This window comes from Petaurus breviceps, unplaced genomic scaffold (genome assembly GCF_028583685.1).
Source record: "Petaurus breviceps papuanus isolate PSGF00001 unplaced genomic scaffold, PetGlider_PUasm1.0 138, whole genome shotgun sequence".
NCBI lineage: Eukaryota > Metazoa > Chordata > Mammalia > Diprotodontia > Petauridae > Petaurus > Petaurus breviceps.
The window spans coordinates 12,793,243-12,819,638 of NW_027185694.1; the positions used below are offsets into that span (position 1 = coordinate 12,793,243).

General features: G+C 39.1%; 1 protein-coding gene and 1 long non-coding RNA gene across 10 annotated transcripts in view; one reads left to right on the plus strand and one right to left on the minus strand.

The window, feature by feature from the left end:
* The window catches only part of LOC138175386 (uncharacterized), a 284,137-nt gene extending 281,495 nt beyond the window's left edge, over nt 1-2,642 (minus strand). For 3 of the 9 annotated variants that reach the window (XR_011171989.1, XR_011171991.1, XR_011171995.1), the window contains exon 1: nt 2,302-2,642. This is a non-coding gene — a long non-coding RNA (uncharacterized lncRNA). The remainder of the gene's footprint in view (nt 1-2,301) is intronic. The other 6 variants (XR_011171987.1, XR_011171992.1, XR_011171993.1 and 3 more) reach the window with 4 other exon arrangements.
* A 406-nt stretch (nt 2,643-3,048) lies between these two features.
* NR4A3 (nuclear receptor subfamily 4 group A member 3) overlaps nt 3,049-26,396 on the plus strand; it is a 33,900-nt gene continuing 10,552 nt past the window's right edge. The window contains 10 exon segments of the mRNA XM_069105777.1: nt 3,049-4,494; nt 4,497-4,608; nt 4,611-4,654; nt 4,656-5,037; nt 8,335-8,514; nt 10,525-11,444; nt 14,959-15,088; nt 15,515-15,687; nt 22,667-22,866; nt 25,614-25,792. Coding sequence (XP_068961878.1) covers nt 4,453-4,494; nt 4,497-4,608; nt 4,611-4,654; nt 4,656-5,037; nt 8,335-8,514; nt 10,525-11,444; nt 14,959-15,088; nt 15,515-15,687; nt 22,667-22,866; nt 25,614-25,792 — 2,362 coding nt within the window. The 5' untranslated portion in view covers nt 3,049-4,452.

A 26,396-nucleotide genomic window follows, 5' to 3' on the forward strand; every position in this document is an offset into this window, starting at 1 on the left:
GGGATTATGATAAACCTTAAATAAAGTCCTATAAAAATGTAAGTAATTATTATATCACTCCTTTGTTCAAAATCGTTCAATGGTTTCTTAATGAACTAAATTCAAACATCTTAACCTAAAAATTCAAGGCCTTCCTTTTTTTTAAGAAAGGTCTTTTGCCTAAGACTTATGTATTGTTTAAGAATGTCTACTTTACATCATTTACAGTTTTATATTTTAAATATATTCTGATCTTCCAAAGGGGGGTGGGGAAAGAGGTAGCAGAATTCAATTCAATTAAAATGGACTATTCTCTGGCCTCTACACATCTCAAACTCTTACATATCTTTGATCATATCATTTCCTGCTAACCTAGAATGCTTTCATTAAAATTCCATCTTAGTAAAATACTATCTGTCCTTTAAGACCAACCAAATGCAAACCCCTTTGTGAAAAAATTTGTCCCTCCCCCTGCATAAATTATCTTTCCCCTCCTTTGTATTCACATGGAACTTGGGGTGAATATCCCCATATACTTAAATAGCAGTAGTTTGTATCATAGTCCTTTATGTCAAATGTGTTTCATCTCCCTCCCCAAGTTGTGGGTGCCAGGAATGGCAGAGACTGTTTTATTTAATCTCTCCATCTTCCCCAGTATTTGTTACAGTATTCTCCAGAGTAGATACTTAATAAATATTGACAAGGCCTAAAGATTAAATAATTGGGCACCACATGAATTTAGGGGTATAAGGGAATCAGAGAGAGACCCAAATGAAATAATAATTTCTAAGAAGTCTAGTTTCTTTACTATCTATACTTGCAAATTGAATGCAACTGAGATTCCACTTCTCAACTACTACTGGAATCTCATCTAACTAGATTTCCTTTTAAGAAGCACAACTCGCTAAGGAGAAGTTAACTGAATAAACTAGGTCAGACAAGTAGACCAGGTGAAGAATCATAGAGCAGATTAAGTTACCTGATGAACCTAAATTACAAAGAGCATAAAACAATTATCATCATCCTATAGAAGGCAGAGATACAACCTCTTAGTGAGAAAATGTTACCTTGAGTTACTTATGCTGGAAGAAATAAATGGCAAATAAACACACAATTTAGAAAATCTAAGTGAAGGAGCTTATAAAAATGTTAGAATAAGTATCAGCAAAAGATACCTTATTTCAAGTGGTGCAAATTATATCAAAATGTGACAATAAAATTTTGATAAACATTCTGGGTATGCAAGGATTTTTTTTCATATTTGAAAGAAAACTGGATTTAGAGTCAAGTGAAAACTACATTGGAATTCAGCAGGGCACTTCATAATTCTGTGATCATAAGCAAGTCACCCTCTCTGCCTGTCTCCTCAATGCAAAATGTGCAAGACAATATCTGCAAAGGGTTATTGTGAAGATCAAGTGAGATAGCAGGTAAGGAACCTTTACACACTAGAAAGTAAGTCGATTGCTACTTTCAGCAAAATAAAGAGCTGTAAATACTTAATTTTAATGAAAATAAATCTGATTACATGCCCTCTAAGGCCTCTTCCACTTAGAAAATTCTACTTTTTCTCTAAACTAATTTGTATGGTCATCTGCTGAAAACTTTTACCATTAAATCAGTTGAAGGCCCTTTTCCCCAAGACTCTTCCACATTATTTTAGGATTTCTTCATGCTCATCACAATTTTGCATATTTTTCAGAAATGCATTTTGGTCCTTTGAAAGGGGAGGAGAGCAGTAGAATACACATTATAATGTTACACCATGGAAATAAAAGTATTTTTAAACCTTTTTAGAGTGCACAGTTAGGTAAGAAGAAATACGTGGAAATTGTCAGATGCTTCTCCACACATCCACCCACCAGATACCATCAGAGCCTGCGTGGGGGAGTCTCCCCGATCTTGCCTGACAGTCTCCCTGACTTTCTTTGAGGTCTGGAGCTAGTTAGTGATCACACTGGCCCGTCATGGTATTTTCAGTTAACAAAGCAGTTACTCAATAAGGGGGCAGGGAAAGGGGGTAGCTACAAAGGAGCAGCAGCAGCTGCTGCCGCCGCCGCCGCCGGCCCCGTGATGTCAGGGCAGGATGAGCCCCGGGGCCGCCACCTCCTCGGCTCCTCCGTGACGTCCGGCCAGGGGTATCCCCAGACGATCAGGAAGTGGCGGCGGCAGCCGGGGTTGCTGCTGCGGCTCCGCCCCCACGCGCGGCCGCTGGGCACCTCGGGCCATCCCCGAGCCCCGCCTGCGCCTCCGCCCCCTCCTCACCCCTCCCCCTCCCGGGGCCCCACACTGCGAGAGACCCACTCTCTGCCACTCACTCACCCCGACCTCCGCGCCGACGTGTGTGTCTGTCTGTATGTATATATGTCTGTGTATGTACGTGTACGTATGGAGGCGAGGCGAGAGGGAGCAGGGTCCCCCTCGGCCCGGGTCACTGGACCAGACTGACAAAAATGGCGAGTGCTGCCCCGAGCGGGCGCGCCTCCCCCCTTCACCTCCCCCCACACACACACCCGGGAGGCTCCCGAGGTCCTCAGGGCCGGGGTCAGGGCGCCCCCTCCCTGCGGGTTCTCACCAGGAGTGCCCGGGCCTGGAGGGAAGGGGGAAGGGCAGGGAGAGCGCGCCGGGGCCCACGGGTCTAAAAATAACTGCCCACTGCTATATTTGGTTCGGCCGGATCACAGCCCGGCCCGCGCCTGAATGGAGCAAGTGAGGAGGGAGTTGGGGGGAGGGGGGGTGACGGAGGGGAACCTACTCCGCTATCTCCGGCGCGCGGCGGCGGCGGCAGGGCCCCGGCCAACTGCTAAATTTAGAAACCTCGCCTGCGTCAATCACGCGCCTCCCGTGCGTCAGCGCCTAGCTGCTCTCTGTCCGGCTGCCTTTGAATAGATACAATGTAGCAGCGCCCTCCACCAGTCCCAGGATTGGTAGCAGCGAGAGAGAGGGCGGTGTTCCACAGTACTGGGCTGCCTTCCGAGCTTTCTCCCACACTCGGCTCCCTGCTGCCCTCCCCTTTGAGAAAAGAGAGAAGGGGGCGAGGAGGGTGGAATATGTACATGTACATATACACATACATACGTATACACATGCATGCATATATGTGTGCACATATACACACATGTGTATATGTGTGCACATATACACACATGTGTGTATGTGTTTCTAGATTCCCGTCCCCTCCCGAACCTTCTCCAAATGGAATATGCTGCCAGTTCCACTATGTCTCAGGCTAAGATTGTGACATTAAAGAGATGTAATGTCAAGTCTCATTAAAGCAGAGAACCACGGAGATGGTTACTGGTTGTGTGGACTTACCTAGACAACCATGCTCCACAGTATTTGATCCAAAAGGTTGTTTGAACACAGCAACCGGCGTCAGTCTCGGGACACTTTGAGTATTTTTCTCAGCGAGAAATTCTCACTCAAAACAATTTCCAGGGGGTGGGGATGGAGGGAAGAGTCTCCCATTCACAGGGTCAATGGCTATTTGCAAGTAATTCCATAACACCGTGGAACGATATATCCATCTCGAATTCTCAAACGGGTAACAATTACTTTTAGTCTTATTATCACAATGTTTTAATTTGGGGACACGCAGAAGAAATCCGTTTCCAATATGCAAAAAGTGAAAGTGTTAGCTAGCTAAGTGTTCAGTATTTGACGTGGTCCGGGTGTATTGTGTATTTGAAACAAGAGACCAGTTCAGCTAAATAATACATGTGCTATGCTTGTGTTTTCAATGATTTTAATGCTCCCAGCTAGACAAACAATAACGTAAATGTCATGAAATAAAACCTCACCCTAAAAGTAACCCTCATACACTGTGCAAAATACGCACCAGAATCTGGAGGGAGGATTGCTAATAAAGCCTCTGCAGAGGACTGGATAAAAGTAAGCAACTTTAGGAAGTCGTTACATGAGAAAGACGAAGTTTCACTGCAAAAGGGTAATTTGGCTATAGTGACAGACCCCTGTACATCCACTGCTAGGTAGATCGCTCAGTGAAACTGGATATCAAATCCTTTACTTTATGAAGCACTGTCCTCCTTTTCACCCAGGCTTCCTGGACACTGGGCAGTCTGGGAGTCGTGCCAACACGTCTTCTCTTATTCCGCCCCAGCCCAAGCAAACTGCGCTGACAGTCTCTGCCTAGAAGCCCAGATGAGCGGTCTTCAGACAAGAGTCCAAGAAACAAAAGTGTTCTGCGGAGGTTGGCAGCCACCGACTAGGGTCTCTCAGAGTGACAGGCAGCTGTGCTCAGCTTCCATTGTAAAACGGAGCGAGTGATTGGAACACGCGCGTGAGCGCGCGCTCACACACACACACATACACACACAGTCCCTTACTCACACACGCGGAACCAGGGTGAGGGGAGGGGAGGAGGAGGGTGACGTGAGCGTCCCATGGCGTCACCATTGACGTCTCGCATTCCAGGAGCTCTATGGAGAGGCCGCTAGGGCTCCTGTGGCATAAATGACGTTCGGAGAGAGCAGGCGAGCGCGCAGCCGGGAGAGCAGAGTCTCCTGCCTCCCCCCAGCTTGCAGCACCTCTCCTTCTCCTCACACAAACGCGCACACGCTGACACATACACACACTCATCCCCAGATACACACACACCCAGAAGCACACACTGCATACACACTCCACACTCTCCAACACGCTCACACACCTCTCCGACAGACAGAGCTTTGCGGTGCACAGCCGCGCCGGCGAACCCCGCCTCCGGCTCACATTGTCACCCTGACAGGAGCAGCGGCAGCGGCAGCGGGAATAACAGAGGCTACGGCAGCGGTAGCAGCGGCGCGGCTGCATTTTTCCTTGGTTTTATTCCATATGCCCTGGCTCAGGAACGGCAGGAGCCAGGGCGCCCGCTGAGCTCCTCTTCTGTGCTTTCCCATGAGTTGGGATCGTAGCATCTCCTGCGAGCCCTCAGCCTCAGGGAGTTCCTCAGTCTGTACAAGTCAGCCCTTCCGGGACCTCGGCTACTACTCCCCCATGAAGATTTCGGGGCAGTCCTCTATAAACTCGATATAAAGACGGAACCGCCACAGCAGTCAAGTACGTATGAGATTCGCAGAGCTATTTAGGGGAGTTGCTAAAAGTTGCTCGGAGGGCTCTCTAGTAGCTACTGATTTTGACAACTTTTTGTGGTTTTCTCCTCTTCGCTCCCTACAAGTGAGTCGTTTTGTAAGGAGTCCCGAGGACTCTAATCTGAAACTTTTACCCCCTAGAAGTCCCGCTGGGTTATTAGGAGTTCCTGTGATTTCCTCCCCGTCCTAGAGAGGCTTTTTCTTTAACAAAGAGGAGGACCAGGATTTGTGCAATAGCTGCTCCAGCGATATTATTCAGGGTATTTCAGGCTCTGGTTGTTGTCATGGAAATGATGCTCTCGGCGGCGGCGGCGGCCGGGAGTTGCAGCTCCGGTGATGAATGGCAGTAATTTTCCTTCTTTAAGTAGGCTTGAAAATAGGTGATTTTGTTGGTACAAGTTAGTCGTACCTAATGGAAACTACTGGGCAGGTTGATTGGATTTGGGCTAAGAGAGGAAAATAACCGGGGGGCAACGACGGCAGGAGCTACAGAAGCAGCTCTGAGGAGCACAGTGGTAATTGTTGGAATGTGGCATATTGTAATGAAATGAGACGGGGGCTTCTCTAGGCACGTCTGCCCTGCATCTGCTCTTCTCACATTTACTCTTTTCCTTTTGGAGGTAATAAATTGTAATTACCAACTTTAGTGACCCAGCACGTGTGTGTGGTTTTCCTCTTCTCTCAGTCTTGGTTTGATGTAGAAATTACTTTTTTTCTTCTTTTTTTAGTGTTAATTGAAATAGCTCGTGGCTCTACAGGAGTAGAACAAAGTTGTTTTTTTTAAATGACTGAAATTAAAGTTCTCGATAGAGAGAAGTTATAGGGATGTTGAAAGTACCTCCTAAAAGGTGTCTTACAGAGGTGTTGGGAAAGGTATTGTTCGGTATGCAGATTGTAGGTGTATATTTTTCTTCCAGTTTTCCAGTGATATTTCCAAAGAATGCCATTTATAAGTACTCCAAGTCAATAAAGAGGTTGTAAATGCCTTAGTTATCTGAAATCTTTTTACACACACCCCATACTGAAATATATCAGGAAATAAACATAGCATTGGGGCCAATGAATGCTCATTTATCTCGGCTAATGTGAAAGTTTTCATAGAAAGCAAAAAGCTGGAAGAAATAAAATCTGCCTGACTCGGAAATTGGGCTTAAATGTATTAGTATTTTGTAGTGTGCTAAAGTTATTGTGGTTTAATGAGATTTTAAGAATAAATCGACCCTAAACTCCAATTTTGCTACATTTTCACCCTACCCTCACCTCCAGCCCCATTCTCAGCCCCAGGAGTATGTTTCCAGCAGTTCTCTTCTCTGGTGTCCACCAATGGACGAGGAGGGTTGACTGAAGACCCTAGTCACAATACTGTGAACATGGTTTCTTCTAAAAGTTGCAAAAAGGAGGGAAACCCGGGATTGTCATTGGAATCTGAATATGGGGAAGAAAGCCGCTTTGACAGGAGTAGTTATCCCCCCTAATTTACAGCCCCCGAGGCTCTGTGCTCCTGGCTCTGGCTGCTGCAATCAGGATAAGTCTTACGTGTTTAAAGGCGCAGAGAGTGTTTCTAGGTAACCAGCGGCTTTGGGGGCGGAGAGGAGCCCTAGGGCGCTCAGCTCAGAGAGAAAAGCAGCCTGGTTCACGAGGGGGCTAACCCCAGGAACAGGGAAGGAACAAAACCTCGGAGCAAAGAGATGAACCGCTCCCTCCCCAACTGAGACCCTGATGAAACTCAATGGTAACGAATGGAACAGCTACTCTGAAAAAGTGTCTCACGAATTAGAAACCATTCGGAAACTCGTCCATCAGGCTTCACCAGTTGGGGAGCACGGAGATGGGATATTGTGAGAGATTAACTAAAGATAAGCAATAATAATGATAACAATAAGGAAAAAGTGAGGCGTTCAATGCAAAACAAGATGAAGTACCACTTACACGTGGAACAGAACTGAAGGTTTCCGGTCTACCAGATGCTAAGGGACCAGAGGGGACGAGACCGGCGGGCTATGGCTGGGGAATCCCCACTTTCCCAGTCAGAATGTCGCTGTAGCAGCTTCGCAGGACTATAAAGTTTAAACCCGCTGCCAAAGTATTTCTTCCCAGACACAATCCGGTGCCCGCACTGTTAAATAGGAAATGAAAGTTTTCTGAGTCTCCCTCCAGATTATGTAACTATAGAAATTTTTGCTCCAAGTTCAAAAGCGAAATCCTAAATTCGTCCAGTGGAAGGGGGCGCTGCAAGCCAAAGGTTGTGGCTCGCCAAGCCAAGAACCCAGGCTGGCGCTGGAAAGTTTCATTGCTGTTTTTTGTGTAGGTACCTCCAAGGAGCCTCAAGTTAAAGCTAAGTGGGCGGGGGAAAGTGTCCACTAAGGACACATGCGGGGCTGTAGACCAGTGAAATTTTAAAGGACAGAGGAGTTGAGGGATTGGTGTGTGAGGTAGCATACAAGTAGACTTCAAGAACAGATTCACAGAATGTCTCGTTGTCAGGAAGTGTATGATTAACACTGTCTTTTATTTTTGTTTGCCTTACCCCTGGAAAGCTAAACTCTGGTAATAGAACTGAAGATTATTAGCATTTAGACTAAAAAGCAAAGATTTTGTCAATTCCCTGGAGTAGTCTTGCATTCGTTACCAACAATGTGCACCTTCTCTCCACCTTGTAAATTTGTATTCCTTGGCAGGAGAGAGAAAAAGCCTTCATTCTGCATATTTACGTTCATTGATCCACCAGTTGTGTTAGAACCCCGAATATATTTTCATTCTTTTCAAATATGTGTGTGTGTGTATACTCGAAGTGCTGAAATTTCTAATAATATTGAGAAATTTTTGTGGTTGATGAAATGATTTGGGGATTTTCAAAGGCAGAGAGCCCTGATGTCATAGACATAGGCAGTATGGATTACAATAAGTTTAGTTGCTGTTACTACTTTTTTTCCGTGTGTTGCCTTCTCTTCTGAAAGGTTCTAGCTTGGTCTTTAGTAGTGGAAAAAGATTATCTTTCTCACTTATTACTGTCCTTAGGATAATTGATAGTTACATGACATTTTCATTATTCCCTGTACCTATCCGTCTCCCCTTTCTTTTTCCTTGCCAAATAACCAACCAACCAGACAAAAACCTAGCCCAACACCACTGCAGCATCGAAGTCAGAAGATGTCATTCTTAATGTCGATTCCTTAGCGTCTGACTGGTTTCATTGTCCGGCTGAAGACCCAGCTGGTCTCATTGTGAACTTTACTCTCTCCCCTGCGGTGCCTAACGCTGACAGAACCCAGTTCGGAAGAGCGCCGCCAGCCCAGCGCCAGCTCTCAGACTGGAACCACTGACGACCACAGCAGCTTCACAGCCGCCACCCCGCTGGGCCCAACGCCCCCTCCTCAGCCTCTGTCTGTAGCCTCCTCCGGAGAGACCACCAGCCCCATCATTCAGCGCACAAGATTCCCTCCAGGTAACCCCGCCGCCTGAGGCCCTAAACTCTTCCTCCCCTGGTGGATGGAGAAGGCAGATATTGCAGAATGGGCTGGTTAAGTTATTCTTCCTCTTGGCTTCCAGGCCCGATGCCTATGAGAAGGCTTACCTTAACCATGATTTTATGGCCTGATCATATAGCTGGAAGTTAGCATATAAACTTCCCTTTTCATAGTGAAGCTTTGAATGTCCTAGTAATGGGACTTGTGCTATAGGACTAAGCTATACATTTCACCGGAATCATTTTTTCCAAGAAAACCACAGACAAACTTACAAATTATTATCTTTCTTAGGTTTCAATATATTCGTTTTAGTCACAGAATTGGGGGGCATCTCTTTTTTGCATTTAAGGGGTATGGCATCATCATTTAATGTAATAATTTAAAATTTTATTCCTATAAGCCACGGGATTCCCATTTATCTCTACTGAAAGCCACTTTATTATTAAAGGTCATGTAATGGATAGTGGAAGAGTGTGATAGAAGATGGGGTAGTCTGAGAATTTTTTTTTAAAAAGAAGGCTCTATTCTTCCCTTGCATTATTATATTTTCTTTCCTTTGAAACAATTAAACAGTGATTATTAGTCTTTCATCTCATTTTAACAATCCTAGCAACAAAGAAAACAGTGTTTTGATCCCAATTGATAAAAAGCAATCCTCTCTTCTCTACATTTTGAAAGTACAGATGTCTTCTATAATAATATATCAGTGAGATTTGGAAATATGGGTAAGATAAGGTTGTCAAAGGAAAAGTAAATAACTTTTTTAAAGTCCTTTATTCTTTTTATGTGGATCTGACTATATCGTCTGCCCTTCCTTTTTCAAGGAAAACAAGTTACTACAAGCAGCTACATTCATATAACCATAAAGCAAAGAGATGGGCTATTTAGACTTTCAGTTAACTAAGCCTATAAAATATTGTGACTCAAAGTTACATCAAAGCGATGTCTCAAATTGCTATCTATCTAGAGGGTTAAGTGCACTAAGAACACTTTGTGCCAATAACTGCTTCAGCAGTCTTGGTTGAAACTGATAGGGAAGCAGATCCCAATTCTGTGACTGCTTAGCTTCTCTCCCTCTCCCCCCATTGCTCCCGTATTACTTCTTTTAAATGGGGGAAGGTGTAGGATTTTGATAAATGCAAATTGTTTCCCTCACAAATACTTATGTATATGTGTACGTATGATCTAAGGCATAGAATATCCTTGGGATGAGCATTTTGTCGCAGTTGCCGAATATTTTTCTTTGCAGATGGAGCAAAGTGCCCTGAGTCCATGTTCTAGGCCTAAGTCCTATCTCCTTGCCTAGAGGACTGAAGTTGGTGGTGGTTTGGTCAGGAGGGGAGGCCGAGGGCGGGGTGCAGAGGAGAGCTGCTGTGCATTCAGTAGAGTTATTGGAAAAGGAAGTATTAGGAAGAAAAGTGAATCTAAATCGGATTGACCGTCTATGTCCTAACTCATAAATATGTCTCTGTTCCCCATGAGTACTAAGTCTGATGTCGGGCTGCTTCTTTATGAACTCGGTTTCTTAAGGGCAAATGGTCTGTGGCTGGGTGAATGAAGTGGTCTCGCCTTTCCCAAAATAAACAAACAAGGTACTAATTTACTAGTCAGTTAGTTTTCCACTCAAGGTCTTGGTTGTCAAAGAGGCAAATTCTCAGTAGAGTTTTCTAGCAAACGCTCCCTGGGTCTGGCGGAAGGCTCAGGCATTAGCTGTGCTCAAGCCTGAGGCTTGGCTTCAGAGGACACCGCCTGCCTAATATGCCCTTTGACACAGCACAGCCAGTCAGGAATTTCTGAGGAGTTAGAAAGGTTGGGTTTTGGTGTCTGCTAAAGGCGACAAGCTTTGGCTTCGAGCGCTTCTGGAATAGAAGAGGGAAGGAAACCTCTTCACAAATTGAAGGGGGAGGGGCAACAATCGACCTTGCTAATTAATTAGTTTAGGGAGAATTCATATCTGTTTCTGAGAGCTTTTTGTTTCTTCTTTGCAGATATGCCCTGCGTGCAAGCTCAATATAGTCCTTCGCCTCCTGGTTCTAGTTATGCTGCGCAGACGTATGCTTATGGCTCGGAGTACACCTCAGAGATCATGAACCCCGACTACACCAAACTGAACATGGACTTAAGCAGTACTGAAATCACAGCCACAGCTACCACCTCCCTGCCCAGCTTCAGCACCTTCATGGAGGGTTATCCCGGGAGTTACGAATGCAAGCCCTCTTGCCTGTACCAAATGCAGCCATCCGCTTCCCGGCCCCAGGTCAAGATGGAAGATTCCCGGGGACACAGTTACCACCACCATTCGTCCATTCCGCAGCCTTCCTCTTCCTCAGAAGAGGAAGTGATGCCCAGTACCTCTATGTATTTCAAGCAGTCTCCCCCTTCTACCCCAACCACGCCCAACTTCCCCACGCAGCAGACGTCCATATGGGACGAGACACACCAGCTGCAGGCCACCCAGACTTGCCTCGCAGCAAGTCACCTGATGGATGCCCCTATGAAAACTGTACCAGCTGCCACCCGCTTCCCTCTGATTCACTTCAAGCACTCGCCACCTCACCCTCCTACCCCCATCCCAGTGGGAAGCCATCACCTCTGCTATGATCCCCTCCAGCTAGGAGCCACGGACCGGGTTGCTGCTAGTGGCCAGCCAGCCCCCATGGAGGGCCACCCTTTTGGGCTGCCGATAGTCAAGAGGGCTGCCCCATTGCCTTTCCCCCAGCTGAGTCTGACACCTCCTGCCGCCGCCGCTTCTGCCGGGTCCAGTTTGCTAGGAGAGAGTACCAGCCTCCCGTCACCTCCCAGTAGGAGCTCCTCCTCCGGTGAGGGCACTTGTGCTGTATGTGGGGACAACGCAGCGTGCCAACACTACGGTGTGCGTACCTGCGAGGGCTGCAAGGGTTTCTTCAAGGTGAGCATCTTTGTTCCCTTTTCTTCTTCTCTCCCCCCCTACCGCCCTGCCCCACCCCTAGCTCCCCTTCTTCTCCTGTCTGTTAGGTTCCTTCCATCTTACGGCCAGAAATTTAGCCACTGGCATCCAAGCCCATGAACCTGTGTTATCTATTACTTTTATCGTCCTTGTACTTAAGGTAACTGCCAAGGTGTAAATTAGGAATGGCAGGGGGCAGCTTCCTGAATACATTTGTAAAGATGCCTACCTCACAATCTAGGAGTTAGTTTAGACTTTAGAAGAAATTGACTTATTCAACCTCTCAGTCTTCCACTGAGCTATTTATTCATTCATAGACTTTGTAGAACATTTAATTATTCTGCCCTCTCTCGAACAAAACACAGAAACCCCCGTGCATACCTGATCCTGTACCTCCCTCCTTTATATCCTCACAAGAGTTCTAATCTCAACATTCACTCAATGTTTTGCAGATTGTTGTTTTTGGAAGGTGGGGGAGGTTTGGGGAGAGCTAAGACACAAAGTTAGGTGAATGAAAACTAGGATTTAGAGTGGTGGACACAAAGTGATTTGAGTAAGTAGGGTGTAGAACTAAATGTAACTTATTGTTGTCAGCCGATGACAGAGATTACATGGATAAGTGAAATCTACAATTAATACAGACTTTTCATTTGAGTCATTTGTTTTAAAACCCTTTTATTATCAAGGATTTGCCAGACCTACTTTTCAAGCTGTTGTATGCCCTTTGGCTTGGATTTTCCCATCTTATGCCTTTTCCTGGTTACAACTAAAGAACAAATAAAAGAGAAGATGATGAGCAACAGGAGAAAAATAATGAAAATTTAAAAGGGCATGGATAATCCACAAATAAAGTCAACCCTGAATAATTGAAAGTTGACTGAGATACCTAAGTGGCTATACATTCCAAGGTAGAAATCTCCATTGTGTCCTACCAATAGCCCTCCTTTTGTTCCAGCTATTTTACTTTGGGGGGGGGGGGTCTATACACAAAAGGGGAAACAATAAACAAGTCAACCAAAAAAAATCTGTTAATTAAATAAATAGAAGCACATTTTACCCAGTGGTCTTCCACCATTAAATGGAATTCTTTTAAAATGTGACATGAAGTGCAGTTAATGATGGGAATTCAATTATTGAACCATAATGATCTTTCCTGCTTCTTAAACTCTGCAGCCACACACAAATGCAGGAAATGTTTTAGGTTATTGGAAAAAATGTATAAGGTAACTTGAAACAAAATGCTACTGGAAGGCAATTGGCATGTCATTGGAGCAAGTATAGTTTTAGGAAGGGCTACATTTTCATTGTAAGAAACATCACTTAGTACCTAGATTCTGTTAGCTTTGAATAGATTTACATATATATATGTATGTTGGAATTGTGAACATTGAATTTTAAACTTTTGAGAATATTCATTTATGTAGGTGAAATTTACATTATCTTTGACATGTATGTTTGACATTTACCTTGTTAGAACTTAGTTTTATTTGAGTAGTCTTGTTAAGTGAAGTTTGAAGTCTCTGAAACAAAAAAAAAAAATAGGTTACATGGCGAAAATTGACACTCATTTTAAAGACACTAGTAGAACTTGTCATAAAAAAGCATATAGAGAATCTTGGACAAAAGAAGGTTATTTATCCCAGATTATCTGGATTTGTTTTCTACACCACTCTGATGCATCAAATCACTTTTCTTTCTCCACTTTGTTTTGTGCTGGGTAATCCTAGATTTGTGGTTATTTGTAAATTTTTATTCTAAATATTTGTGTATTCTGTCTAAGTCCTTAGCTGGCTGGGGGAAAAAGACATTAGAGATGAAACAATATTACCGGAGGCAGTTGGTTCCATAAAAACAATGTTGTAACAAACATTATCAATAAGTCATTAGCTGAACAATGGCATATCTATTGGTATTGTAGTAGCTTGATTACAATGTATTAAGGACATTATGGTGATGTGCTGCAACTTTAGAGAGAGTGATCATATAATAAATAATTAGTTTACACAACTTTCTTGTAAGGCCTATATTACTTTCAATGTTGGAGTATGAGAGGATTTCATTTTTAAAGTTACCTTTGCTAAAATTCAGAAAGAAGTATAAGGAGACAAAAGGCTGGGCCTGGAAGTCAGGAAGACCTGGGTTCAAGTCCTTCCTCTGATACATACTATCTGTGTAACCATGAACAAGTCACAGTATCTCAGTATCCATAGGCAACTCTCTAAGATGAATAGTGGAATTGCCTCAGTAGAGGAAATTTGCACACCAGGAAATTCTTCACACTGATGAAATCACAGATCCCCAGAACAAAAAAAAAAAAAAAAAGAAAGAAAGAAAAACTGTGATTCTGGATGAAAATAGTTCTTTGTCTAAGCCTGCTAAATGTGACATAACCAACAAATTGATTATTTGAGATGACATTGATAGAATTTTTCCACAAATACTTATTATAAGAGAAGTTTTTGCTTCTAATATCAAAGGACAAAAAAATTTTTAATTATAATATTCTCTTCCTGCTCTTGGTTTATGAGGTGTTGGGATTTTTAAAAATAGTAGCTAAATTTATTTATCACCAAATCATTTAATCTCCACTAATATTTCTTCTTCAAATACTTTTAAAAGTCTCTCATGTCACTGTTGTGAGTATTTATACCAGTGAAATTCATCACCTGCCTTAGCAGGCAATGTTCCTGAGTTTGCTGTGGCCAGCCTTTCCAAACTTAGCTAAACAAGTATAAAGATAACAGATATAAAATCCGTTTGTAGGCAATATTTGAAAACCTTCCAGCTTGATAAGACCTACCAGGGAGAGTAATGCAATGACACAGCCATTACCTCCATGCCAAGATGAAACATTTAAACAAGGATTTTAGTGAAAGATTTCTAACTAATATGTATTTGTATCTTAAAATCGGAAATCTTATTGTAGTTTTGTAACATCAATAAGAGTAACGTAAGCTGAATAAAATGTTTGTGGTAACATGCTTAAATTTTCTATATATTTTAAATTAATTTGACCCCCTTTCTATTACTCTATCTCCAATGGCTAACATGCCATGTGAGTACTATGATGTACTCACAATAAGCATAGCAAATGGAGTGCATTCCAAAGAATTTTAATAAGGAATTCTAATAAGGTCAACAATAATCAGGGAGAGTGAAGCAAGAAGAAAATTGTTCCTTAGGGGATTTTACAAGTGGAGATAATCTAATCCATAAAGGTATGATGTATTGACCTGGTAATTTCAGATATTATTTTATCATTCAAAGTTGACTGTCTCCTGAGACTTGCTTCACAACAATCCCAGATGATTTTCATTGTCAGCAGCTAACACTAATAAAATTGTTTTTCCTGCAGGCTAGCATGTTAGGAAATTGAATTTATCTAATTATACGAATTGCACTGTCACTTTTCACATTGTAATTAAAATACATCTTGTCGGGTCCTAGCTCTTTCAAGAAACTATTAGTTAACTGTCTCTATATTGTATTTTGTCAGAGAACAGTGCAGAAAAATGCAAAATACGTTTGCCTGGCAAATAAAAATTGTCCAGTAGACAAAAGACGTCGAAACCGATGTCAATACTGTAGATTTCAGAAGTGTCTCAATGTCGGCATGGTTAAAGAAGGTAAGAAAGTTATGCTCTTTTTATTAATAACAGTCACTTACTCTAGAAGTATAAAAAATTTGTTTTAATATTGTAGTAGTGAAATTGCTGGATTCATTTTTGCTCCCAAATGTTTTGTTACTAACATATATTTACATTTTTTAATGTTTTGTCATTCTAGTTTCCTAAACTCGATTAATGTATGTAAATAAATATGGAAATCTTTATAAAGTTGACTTTTATCAATATTTCATTATCAACTATAGATAGAAGATGCCTTTTATTTTAGCTAATTCTCAGCTGTGGAGTGAACATTATTTAGAATCCATTGCTGCTTCTAGAAGATAGATCACATGAATAATTTTTAAAATAATTTAAAATATGTCTTGATTCTCATAATTTATGAATGTCTTTGAAGGTCAAAATTTTTTATTCTTTTGAAATCAGTTGTCCGTACTGATAGTTTGAAAGGAAGGAGAGGTCGGCTGCCTTCCAAACCAAAGAGCCCATTACAGCAGGAACCTTCCCAACCCTCTCCACCTCCTCCTCCAATCAGTGTGATGAATGCCCTTGTGCGAGCTTTAACGGATTCAACTCCCAGAGACCTGGATTATTCCAGAGTAAGTTTTTATAAAACTTTGACCTCGAGTAAAAGGAACAGGGTATCTTTATTTCAATAATTCCACACATTTGAGTTGTAATTTACCTATGCAATCTGTATCATTATAAGTAAGCCTTTCAGTACCAAAAATATGTAGTCATGTAATACTAGATGATTCCTGATTGTTATGCCAATGGAATTCTGCACAGATTAATTTTTAAGTTGGATATTTCACAGAATCAGAGAGTTGGAAATTACTTTAGAGGTCTTCTAGCCCAACCCTTATGTGATTAAGAATCCCCCGCCCTCATAACAGCCCAAAGAGTCTAAATGCCTTTTGTCACATTGCCAGACTGTACTTAAAGATTTCTGTGATGGAAAATTCACAACCTACTAAGGTAGCCCATTTCATTTGCATGTGCAAATTGTTAGGAATTATTCTTTAGAGTAAACTCTAATCTTCCTCCCTGTTAACAGCCACCAACTGTTCATTGTTCCATCCTCTGAGATCACATAATATAAATCTAATCTGTCTTCTACATCCCAATCTTTCAAATGTTTGAAGACAGCAATTATGCCTCTCAAGCTTAAGAAGTTCTCTACTCCAGGCTAAATATACCAGTTCCTTTAACTAGTCTTTTTATAATATTATTTCAAGTCCCTTACTAGTTTGATCATCTTTTTCCAGATATGTTCTTGCCTGTAAATGTTCTTCCTAAAATTTCGTGATCAGAAACAAAGTATTCTAGATATGGTTTGACCAGAACAAAATGGAATCATCACATCCCTCGTTTCACACACTATAATTTTAATAATTCAGGCTATAATCTCATTAGCTTTTTTGGTTGTCACATCACATCATTCACATTGAACTCCAAATAAACTAAAGGCCTTAAATCTTTTTTTACATGAAATGCTATCTAATCACACCACACCTATACTGTACATATATGACTAATTTTTGCACCTGTTCAGCACTTTCTATTTGTCCCTATTAAATTTAATCTGATTAAATTTGGTCTATTGTTTCAATCTATCAAAAATCTTTTTAGATGCTGGTTCTATCATTCAGTTTATAAACTGTCTCATCCAGTTTTGTGACCTTGACAAATTTGATTAGCATAATATTTATGTCTTTATCCAAGACACTGAAACAATACAGACTAGAATAGGATTAAGGACTAAATCTTGTAATGTATCATTAGAGATCTATTTGTAGTTTGAACATTAGATCATTATACTCTTTGGGTCTAGTCCCTCAAATCAGTCCCAGATTCACCTATCTAGCCATCTTATCTGCAAGGATATCATGACAGGCTTTGTCCAGTACTTTGCTGACATTCTAGTATACTGTGTCTGTAGCATTTCATCGATCAAATGTCTTATCTAAAAAAGGAAACCATATTAGTCCAACTTGAATTATTTGAAATGAACCCATACTAACTGATAGTGATCAATACTTCTTTTTTTCAGAGCTCACCAAACATACATTTAACAATCCACTCTAGAACTTTGCCAAGAACCCACATCAAATTTACTGGCCTATAGTTTACAGAATCTGTTTTCTTCCCCTTTGTGCAGATCAGTTGGTTTGCCTTTCTCTAGGCCTACAGCACCTTTTCCTTTCTCTAGGATTCCTCAAAGACAACTCAAAGTTCTGCAGTCATATTCACAACTTCTCTCAATAGCCTAGAATATAATTCACCCAGGTGAGGTAACTTAAAGACATTTAAGTTCTTTCTTGTCATCTCCTCACTTATCTTAGTTTTCAATCTCCCTTTAGCTATTTTTTTTTTGTTTGATTCTATTTCTAAGAACATTCTCCTAGGTAAGAAACTATTGCAACAAATACATGTTCTCATCAATGTGGGCACTCCTTTTAATGGTGCAAGATGACAATATATTCTGATCCTATGTGACTTTAGTCCATGTTCTCCCATAAATCTGCTCTACGAGATATCTACTCAATGTACAAAATGTCTTCCTCTAGGTGTCTTAACAGTCTACTGGTATCAGTGAAGAACTCAAACTATTTGTTCTCTCTCCTTTTCTCTTGCTATATGGCCAGCCCACCTCCTTTTCTTTTCATACATTTTTAGGATAATGCCCTAAATAGGGAAAACAGAAGCAATATAAGCTTAATAATTGTGCTTTCTCTCTGTCTTCTGGTATTATTTATCTACTCCCAAACAATGGAGTTATTTATTTCTTACTCTTCTGGCCTCCAATACAGCTAAACTAAAAGTTTTTTTTTTTTTTTCCCTTTAGCATACTTCATCAGCCTCAGGTCATTCATAGCCTTCAGTAGCCTTCCTAGCAGTATACTTATAGGTCTGTGGTATTGATCCTCAATTAAGTTCCATATTTTGTGTCCTTGAAATCTGAGCTCAACAATGAGATTGTATGTATCCATCCCATAAAGATCTCCCCCTTTTCTTTCTCATCAGGGTCATTTGCAATTGCAACATCTGAGTTTCCTTCTTGAGAGTCTCTTCATATCTCTTGAGCCAATTTCCCTTTAAAAGGTTCAGTCCATGGGATCCCGCCTATATCCTCTCTGAATTCTTTGACATATGTCCTCCTATAAAGTCCAAGGTACAAGTCATATTATGGCTAGTATCTATTAGAAATGGTAAAATGACTTGGTCAATTTTTAAGGTTCCCTGTCATTTCTTTTTTACCAATTGGAACCTACAAATCATATCCAGGATAGTCATTCTCCTTATCATTTACTCTAAGTTCTTAAAAGAAAATAATCATTAAGGCTTATTTTTCAATTACTTTGCTTTTAACAAGACAAGACCCCAAGTAGATGTCCATATAGTTAAAGCCCTCAAATGTAGGTATATTTTGCCTCCAAATAAGTTTCATGATCTATAACAGAAAGTCATACATAATACAGTTCTATCTTCTGGTTAAGTAGTCTGTGGTATAGTATCACTTGTGTTATACCCTTCTTTTATTCTTAACCAAATGCTTTCTTATGGGCTTCTCACTCTTAGGCTTATAAATATTCCTACAAACATATAGGTTCATAACATAAAATAATACCCTATTACCCTTTATAACTAATCTATTTCTCCTGAACAAAGAATATAGCTCCATTACCCTATATCAACTGTAAGTTACATCCCACCAAGTCTAAGTGATACACCTATGTAACAGTAATGGGCATTTTAAGATCTTCCCTGATTTGAAGATATACCCTGCCCCCAATAGGCTGAGTGTAATCATGTGGAGACTGTGGTGGGAGGAGTTTGCTGAAGGGTGGAGCAGAGTCCACAGGAAGCTGGGAGTCAGAGCAGCTAGACTGGAGGGAGGAGATGACGCATCCAAGGGAGACAGTTAGGCTTGTGAGTAAATGCTGGTTTGTGGAAAGACTAAAGGATGCTGTGGCTCTCTGTGCTGGTATGGCTTATTAACTTCTTTACTACTATGATGGAATCAGCTTATTGGTTTTCTGGTGTCTTAATGAATGTTTTGCTTTTCTCTTATTATGGAGAGTCTGTTATATTTTGCAATTAAGCACTATGCAGGCATATTTATAGTGACAGTTGGTGCTGTGAATATTGCATTGGTGCTATAAGCTATGAAGTTTTACTTAGCTTTTTTATGTTAAAATCTAAAGTTTACTTTATTGTTAATTTTCTATGCATTAAATAATATGACATATAGTGCCTTTTCATATTATGACTTTTGTCTTTCAATGATTTTTAGAATGTCAATCATTATAATTCAATTTTATTGGATTCCATTAAAATGTTATAGTAATAGCAAGTTATATTTTATATGATTTTTCTTGTCTTGTTTTGAATCATGATAGGTCAAATCAACAAGCATTTTTTAAGTGCCTACTATATTCCAGGTGCTGTATAAGTACTGGAGATATAGAGAAAAATGAACAGGTAGTTGAATTGTTCTGTACCTTAATGCCTATAATCTCTGCCATTGAATAAGTTAAAAAGAGAAAGAGAAAATATGTTGGTTAAAACATTTTTAAGTTTTAATCTTCATATATCAAACTGCAAACTTTTCTGATTGCTAAGTGAGCATGTTTCCCAATGTAGGAAGCTGAGTCCAAGAAGTTTTACTTAAAGTCACAAAGAGATAGACTTTAAAAACCAACATAAGAAATTCAAGAGCTTTTGGTTCCATAACTTGTACTCTGACCATTGGACTAAACTCCTTTGTTTGAAAAGTATTCTCAGGTTATTTTGTATTTATTTAGTCAAAATATGTCTTGGTAGATTTGTTTCTCTTTACAATTTTTTTCCATTTGTTTCTGTTTCACTATTACTTTTAATTTATTAATATATGTTCATTCTATGGTTCAGAAAGCACATAATTACTAATTTTTAAAAATGTGTTTTATGTACCCATTTGTTGGCCATTTCATGTATTCTTCATCAGACTCTGATGATGCCTGGCAATCAAGGTAGATTAGTAGTGACTGATCCTACATGTAAGAAAAATTATACAGAATGAAGCAAGCCACAAGCAAAAATTACCATTATGTGTTTAAAAGATAATAGAATTGAGTCAACAAAACATTTAACAGATGCTTTGTCTATTAAATAAATATTGTGTGTGTGTATGTGTGTGTAGTAACTACTCAAAAGAATTTGTTTCTTCTTCGAGTTCACATAATCATGTGAATGTGAACTCTTCTCTCCAGAGAAGGAAACTCAACTAAAGAAATATAATTAAAATTTTGGAAACCATGACAGAAAAAACAAACTTTTTTGGAAGTAAAAGTAAAAATGGTAGGATGTTTTGAAATATGTACATTAACTATTTTAGAATCCTTTATGAATTTAAATACACTAGGTTAGGTAAGGAATGAAAAATATACATCTAACTTAATCTACTAAAAAACATTTGTTAATATTTAAAGATGTGATTGCTTTCACAGATCTAGTCAAGGTTAAGAGAAAAGAGACTTGATTTTCTTGCCTTAAATCTGCTATTAAATAAAGTACATTGGGGTTGCTTTTTTTAATGAAGTAATATTAATATTAATTATGGATTATATCTTAAGTTTTTCAAAAAATTCTTACTTCTCCTACATCTAAATTATTTCTTTTACACTCAGGCTCCTACTCTCTCCTAACTTTTATAACCATATCAATATGACACAAAAATGTAATGTGGTTTTTTATTGTCATTTCTTATTGTTAAGTTAGATTCTTATTCTCATTCTAGGTAACTTGAGGGTTATATCCAGTAGGCATTGGCTACTAGTAATTATTAATACTATATTGTTAATTAAGGTTGCTAAGAGATTGACATATTGACACGATTTTAGGTCAGAACAATAAAGAATAAGAAAAAAATAGTTCCTAAGAAGAGTCTAGCACTATGCTTGTTCTTGAATTAAAGAGAAGTATTTACATGTAATCCAAAAAGAGACAAGATTTTTTTTTTAATTCTTAAGCTGAATTCAGGAAAAACACTCATTTTTCCTTTTCTCTATGTATTGATTATGTTATTTTGGGGCCAGTCAGACTTGAGCTAGGATTTCAGAATGTGTATACAATTCATTACAATATTTTGAGAGTCTTTTCTCACATTTGAACCTCCTGTGTTCTCTGACCTTTTCTGGTCTTCACTAATGGCAAATTCAAATTCTGTGTGAGCAAGTGTTATGTTTCCTTATGTGCACAGTATATGGAATCTGAATCCAATAGGAGCCAGAGCCCAAGAGACAGCATTAGAAAGAGGGGAAAAATCACGATCTCTTAAAAGGTTTCATAAAGAATCACAGAGGCAGAAAACTATTTAAAGATGATTAGATGAGCACAATGGCTATTGGAGGAAAGACAGTGAAGAATGAGCACCCTATTTTAATGGATATGAATTTGAAAATAGATTTCATTCCAAGGACTAAGTTTGAATAATTTTCATTCTCCCCTGGTCTTTTAAAATTTTATATTTTTAAACATATCAATTTTTACATTACTAGCAGTACTGAGTATTTAGCATGAGTTTATATGTAATTGTCACAATTTTAAATTAATTGACCTGCAAATCTCATAAAAGAAAAGTACATTGAGATTAGTAAATATATGTGTATAGGTATCTAGATCCATAATACATATTTATATATGTGTGCATATGAATATTATATATGTAATAAAAATACATATATGCCTGTAATCCCTACTACCAGGAAGGTTGAGGCTGGTAGATTTCTTGAACCTGAATAGTTCTCAGCTTCAGTAGGCTAAGCTGATCGGATGCCTGCACTAAAGTTCAGCATTAATATGATAAACTCCAAACTAAAAGGGGTGAACTGATTTGTTCTGGAAAACAGAGCAGGTCAAAGTTTCTATGCCAGAGTGGGACCAAACCTGGGAGTAGCCCCTACACTTTTAACCTGGGCAAGATAGGAAAATCCAATCACCACCACTATCATTATCCTTGTAATTTATAATAATAGCATCTTATAATACTTTAAAGTCCACAAAACAATTTACATATGTTCTCATTTCATCCTCACAAGAACCCTGTGAAATGATTGTTATTATTATTCTCATTTATAGATGAGGAAACTGAGGCAAACTGAGATCAAGCGGTCTGCACAAGTTACCCTGCTAATATGTGTCTGAGGCTAATATGTATCTGAGGTTTGAACTCAGATCTTCCTGACTCCAGGCCAAGGACTGTATCCACTGTGCCACCTGGCGACCCCATGAGAATATTTAAATAAATAAGTCCATCATTCACTCTTTTGTTGACCCATCATAGACTGTTTTGTTAAATTTCTTGTCTTTTCATGTGGCAGGAAGACTCTGCCTGCCATTGGGTTCGCCCCTAACTCACCAGAAGTGATGGGAGCAGGAAGCTTGGGTACAGAGCTACTAAAGAGAGGGAGGGAAAACTGATGAAGGTTTTTGCACTCATCACATTCAACAGATGTCAGTTGGGTTGTACAGGAAGAGTCTTTTTTATGAGGAATCATGAGATATTTTTATTCCTATCTGTGGTTCTCATTACAGTACTGTTCGGGTGATCAGGCTGCGGCAGGCACTGATGCAGAACATGTACAACAATTCTATAACCTTCTGACAGCCTCCATAGATGTATCTAGGAGCTGGGCTGAAAAAATTCCAGGATTTACGGATCTCCCTAAAGAAGATCAGACTTTACTAATAGAATCTGCCTTTTTGGAGCTATTTGTACTTAGACTTTCCATCAGGTAATGACTTCTATTACTTATCTATCATCCTTCTACCATAAATTCACACACTTGAATGTCCTGAAAGCTTTCACATCTTTAGAAAGATTTAAAGCTGGCTCTATTGGTTAATTTAGCAACTGACACAAAGTTATTTTCTCAAGTAACTGAATGAATGGCATTCACACATAAAAGAAAAGTTTCTCACCTATTTCCTAAGCAAATCTATTACATTAAGAAACTATATAATTATTTCAAGACTCTAGAGTACCATGTAACAATTTACAGTTTTCAATATACCTCATAGTACACATGCTACTTAATGGTCTGGAAGGATGAATATAATTATGCAAAGTCAAGTCAACAAGGCTTTATTAAGCAATTACTACTTGGGAGGCATTTTACTCCTAGAGAATATTTGAAGAGTCTGACTCAGTATTTATACTTAATAAAATTAAGCTATAGATACTAAGGTATTGTGCCCAATAAAATTAAACTGCAGATACTAATGAAGAAACAGAAGCATTTTTTTAATCATTCAGGTCCTTAAATAGTTCTTCTAATGCAATTCTAAATGTAATATTTTTATTATTAATTCATTTATTATTCATTTACTATTTCTACCTTTTGTCTTTCATTCATTGTCTTGAAAGTGTTTTCAGGAGATGGTTGTTCACCAGTATTTTACAACAAATTTTAAAGAAAGTAGCCCATCTTGCTTCCCATCCATTTTATACCTTAGAGAGGTTAAAAAATGTTATTTTATACAATCTGAGAGGTTTCTTGTCCATTCTTTAAAAAGAATTTTTAATATGGGAGATGAATTAGGTTAAATTTGCATTAAGTAAAACAAGGCACAACAGTCATTGATATACCATGTTGTGGTTTATAAAATTCTTTTCACATAACAGTCCTGGGCAGTAGGTAGTATAACTATCACTGTCACTGCTCTAATTTGGAAATAATGCTGGGTCTAGAGTCATAGTAACAGAGGTCAAATCCTGTTATTACTATATAAAATCTTATGTATTAACTTGGGCAAGTCTATGGGCCTCAGTTTCCTCATCTGTAAAACAAGAGAGTTGGATTAAATTACCTCTAACATCCTTTCTAACTTTCAATCTACAATCCTATTCCCATTTTACAAACAAGAGAACTGAAGGGAAATTATTTGCCACTGTTTATACAAATATTTATACAAAAAACACTGTTTATACATATCTGAATCCATGTTTCCTAATTTTTTACTGCTTTTTTCACTATACTAGACACCCATTGATAGAAAGGCAATAAGGTAAAACAAAGATATGTTAAGAAATAAAGGAGGGGAAAGCACACACACATAAAAATTAAACTGAGGCCACAATAACAGAAGTGAAAGGCATCCTTAGGAAGGTAGGTCTTAGAATAAGGGAGACAGGTTTAATCATTGCCTCTGCTGCATATTTGCTTTGTGATCATAGATAGTTCACTTGATTTCTCAGTGATCCAGACAGCTCTCAAGCACCATAATTTACAAAAGAATTCTTGTTCTGCATTTTGGAGGCAACTTCCACACTGAGAGAGCTCTGTTAATTGAGATAATATTTTTAAAGCTCTTAGCACAGGGTCTGACACAATAGGTGCTATATGACCTTTACTATATTTTTAAATGCAGATCTGAACCATAAAAAAGTACAATTTGAATAATATAAATTTGGCTAAAAGAAAAGTATTAGATATAAGGATAAGAGAAAACTGACATCATAAGATGAGAACAATTTTTTTAATTAGAAAAAAAGAAATGGACAAAAATAGAAATACCAACAGAAACAGAAAGGAGCAAAAACAGATCAAGGCAGAACTACTCTGAAAAGCACAGAAGGAAAAAAAGGAATTCTTATAAGCAATTTTTTAGTGTGTGATTATATTCTGGCACTTACATTGACTTTACTTTTTACAGTCAATGTATATACATTTATGTATTTTTAGTATCTGTAACATGATGTCTTTATTCTTGGGATTTTTAAAAAGAAGCAAGAAGAAGCTATTATAATTACAGCTTTTGAATCATCTTTCATAAATTTCATGGCAATACACAGCACAGTTTTTCCATAAGTCATAAGTGGGACCTCAGAGGTGACCTATCTAGTTGGATCACCTAATTTTACAGATGAGGAAACTGAAGCTTTGGTTAAATAACTCGCCCAAAGGTCTCACAGATAATATTTCAGTAACAAGATATTTAGTGGAGTGAAGTTTTTCTTTTTCTTTGTTCTTTGGGTTTTATTCTTTGGTTGTCTTTGGGCCAACCCTAATCCCATTTCGACATGAGGCATTAGCAATTATTAGAGGCAATGTTGTGCACTGTGGTGATCTTGGGATGTGGAATTAGAAGACATAGGTTTGCATCACACTGCTGACACCAGCTCTGTGATTATGGGCAAGGTTACAATGCTTTTCTGACCCTTCAGCTTTCTCTTCTGTAAAGCAAAAGGTGATGAGGTGGGGGAAGGGACGATAATGTTTGGACTACCTACCCCCATAAGACGGTTGTGGGAAAAGCACTTTGTAAATGTGATCAAGTATACTAGTTAACTGGAGACTTAAAATTTCTATCAAGTATGTTGAAGTCTTACTCTGAGCAAGGAGCATATTGTTAAACATGGGTGCTTGCATGTGTTTGGACAACGTTAGATTCTAAATGATGCTGTATGGATATTTGAGTGCATATATTTTATGATAATGTGCATATTTGTAAAATACTCCTGAATTACTTTTAATTTCAGATCTAACACAGCTGAAGATAAGTTTGTATTCTGCAATGGACTTGTGCTTCATAGACTTCAGTGCCTTCGTGGATTTGGGGAATGGCTTGACTCAATTAAAGACTTTTCCTTAAACTTACAGAGCCTTAACCTTGACATCCCCGCCTTAGCATGCTTATCAGCTCTCAGTATGATTACAGGTACATACTTTCTTATTAAGTCCAAATTCTTCAATTCTGCTTGTCTAGTGCTTTGCATGTCACAGAGAGATCACCTGGTAGAAATGTGAATTTGCTCATTACTCAGATTTAGATTGTTAAAAATTGAGTTAATCTTTGGATTTTTGAACAAATAGCATTTCTATCTTTTAATTTTACTGTACACAGACTTCACCATCTAGTCCTCCCCTCCCTATGACACACACTTTAGGATGGGGGAAGGTTCTAATAGATGTGATTTCTTTTAGATATTTGATGCCTTTCAATTCTACAAACCCTTATTAAACAACACTTAAGTAGTATTTTGGGGGAAATGAGAAGTCTAAATAAGAGGGGATCCCCGCACTAATGAAAAAAATATAGCCAAATATGGAAATATAATATACACAAATATCTATGATACAAAATAATAGAAATTAGTATTGAGATTGAGATGCTGGAACTGAAGGGTTATAACTGTAGATGGAGACTTCATTTATGTTAACATAAGAGTTGAAGTAAAAGAAGAGAATGCAGGTAACAGAGAGAGGAGAAAAGAGGGCTGAGAGAAAACTTTAAGAAATACATATCTTAAATGATCAGAAAA